The 2,664-nt window shown below is 45.3% G+C and overlaps 1 protein-coding gene across 1 annotated transcript in view; it reads left to right on the plus strand.

The window, feature by feature from the left end:
• The first annotated feature begins 26 nt into the window (after positions 1-26).
• The window catches only part of DGKE (diacylglycerol kinase, epsilon 64kDa), an 8,698-nt gene continuing 6,060 nt past the window's right edge, over positions 27-2,664 (plus strand). Inside the window, exons 1-3 of the mRNA XM_010002686.1 lie at positions 27-484; positions 2,002-2,161; positions 2,561-2,664. Of these exons, the coding sequence (XP_010000988.1) occupies positions 27-484; positions 2,002-2,161; positions 2,561-2,664 (722 nt within the window). The remainder of the gene's footprint in view (positions 485-2,001; positions 2,162-2,560) is intronic.

Genomic DNA, 2,664 nt, shown 5'->3' on the forward strand with positions numbered 1-2,664 from the left:
GGCGGGGGGGGGCGAGCTGCTGAGGAATGGGAGGCACGGAGAGCAGGAGCGGCACCTCCAGCGCGGGCGTCGCGGACAGGAGCTTGGTGTTCTGGACTCTGTGCTCCGTGCTCCTGCCGGTGCTCATCACCTTGTGGTGCAGCTTCCAGCGGTCCCGGCGGCAGCTGCAGATCCGAGACATCTTCCGCAAGAGCAAGCACGGCTGGCGCTACACGGACCTGTTCGGCCAGCCCTCCTACTGCTGCGTGTGCGCCCAGCACATCCTGCAAGGGGCTTTCTGCGACTGCTGCGGGCTGCGCGTCAGCGAGAGATGCCTCAGGAAGGCCGACCAGCGCTTCCTCTGCAAGGAAATCATGATGAGGGGCAACGGGGGAGCCCACAGCTCCATGCCGCACCACTGGATCCGAGGCAACGTCCCGCTGTGCAGCTGCTGCGCGGTGTGCGGGCAGCAGTGCGGCACGCAGCCCAAGCTCTGCGACTACAGGTACCCGCGGGGAGCCTGGCTTGGCTGGGGAGTGCGGTGCCCGGTCAGGGTTGGCGTTTTCTGCAGGGTCATCGGGACACAGCACCCCGAAGGAGATTGTACCACAGTCGAATATGAAAGCCTATTAAAAAAACAGCTTCAGAGGGCCTGACATGGATACTTGTGGTTAATCTGGGTCACAGATTAAGAGCGTGGCATTGCAGCTCCTGTCTGCTTGTTCTCTTAATGGCATTACTGCAGCGTGATGTCCTAGCTACTCTGTAATTACATATAAAAGGCTCTTTATTTTCAAAAGACCTTCTATTTTAGGGGATGACATTAGGAAGGTTATAGTGCACTTGCCATTTGAACAGTAGATAGATAGCCTGAGCAATTTGGGTGGCACAGGTTACAATTCAGAGTGCCAGAATGTGTGTGCATCTCTGCAAAATCAGCATGTGCTTAGTGTAACCAGAACAAGGAGCCATCCTATAGCAGTTTTACATAGTTCATTTTTAAGGTTGCTCAGAAAAAAGTTAATGGGAAGTTAAAAAACCTACTGTAATATAATCTATTGTTAAAGTTTGTGGTAAGAGTGATAAAAATGTCAAGGAACCATTGAATGGGCTTGCACTGTCATCAGTAAGGCTGCTTGCAAAGCATGACACAAAGTGGCATGTTATGTTAAATATATTCCCAGTGGTCTGGGGCCTGGGTACAGTGTGTTACTTCAGCCTTCCCAAAGGATGTCATCTTTCCAGCATATAATTTCTGCCAGCTTCTGCTTTCCTTCCCTGTGATGCTGTCCAATGGCTTGGTTAAGTGTAAATCAGCATCCTGGCAGGAACAAAACCTTGAGAGTGTGTGCAGGAGAGGAGGGAAGGAGAGGATTTTGGAAGCAAAGGGGAAAGGAAGACAGGAAAAAGAAGAAAGTTGCAGTACAGGGCAAGTATCACTGCTACTGCAGCCGTGTACTGGATTAGTCAGAAAGGCTCCAAAAATAGCTTTCACAGCTGCTTAAACCAAGGCTGTGGATGTAGCAAAGGAGGATTAACATTCCGCAGAGGCTGGCAGTGTATGCTGCAGTATTTCCTCTTGTTCTGTTCTGTTTTCCAGGACAGCTTTTGGAATAGGTCAAAAAGCTGTTTTGCATAACAAAATCCCATCAGTCCGGCATGGTACTGATTAACCTTTTAGGTTTCAGACTTAAAGAGGTATTACCAGTTGTAAGAAATGCTCTTTAAAGGAAGGATAGAAGTCCAGTTTCTCATACAAGCTTTCAGTGTAACTGTTTATATTGCAGACAATGCAAGAGGATATTTACAGCATCTGGTTTTACAATTAAAAATAATTAATTTTAAATGGTTAAGGGTTGTTTTTTTTCACATAATTCAAATGCTTTTGTAGACTTGTAAGCACATGACCAAGTTACGTAATTTTCTGTAGCCAATACTTAGTCATATGAAGTTCCATATGAGCAAAGTCAATGTGCCTGTTGTTTGAGAATTTTTTTCATGTTTTTTTGGTCTCTTCTCCAGATGTGTGTGGTGTCAGTACACTGTACATGATGAATGCATGATGGATTGTTTAAAGACTGAGGAATGCACATTTGGAGAACTCAGAGACTTAATTATCCCACCATACTATTTGTCTACAATCAATCAGATGCGCAAAGAAAAAAGAACAGACTATGAAAAGGTAACTATCTACTGCTGCTTAGCACATTGACAGGTTAATAGCCATCAGGTGAATGTTTCAATATATATGAAGTGCTTGCAGTGTTAATTTGGAGATGTTTGTCATTTTATCAACAGGGTAGTTGAAGCTTGAGCAGACATGGATTTTGTTATTCCAAAACAATACAGAGATTTGAGCACCTTATCTTCTTGGGTGTTTTGTGATTATTCTCCTGCTCTGTTCATAACATTGTAGTATTTGTTGTCCTAGGCACTGTAGAACAGAAATCTTGGTGTGTCAGGAGTGTTTGTTTCTATTTTGAATACTTCAGACCAATTGGGGGTGGGTTTTGGAGCAAGGCTTTAAACATTTTCAAAGATGCAGCATTTGTGTTACTGACCCACTGTCCCATTTTTGCAGGTTGTACCTTATGGCAGGAAACACTGGATGCCAGTAATTGTACTGGCTAATACTCGGAGTGGAAACAACATGGGTGAAACTTTACTAGGAGAACTTAAAATTCT

This window comes from Chaetura pelagica, unplaced genomic scaffold, assembly GCF_000747805.2.
Source record: "Chaetura pelagica isolate M959 unplaced genomic scaffold, ChaPel_1.0 scaffold47, whole genome shotgun sequence".
Classification (NCBI taxonomy): domain Eukaryota; kingdom Metazoa; phylum Chordata; class Aves; order Apodiformes; family Apodidae; genus Chaetura; species Chaetura pelagica.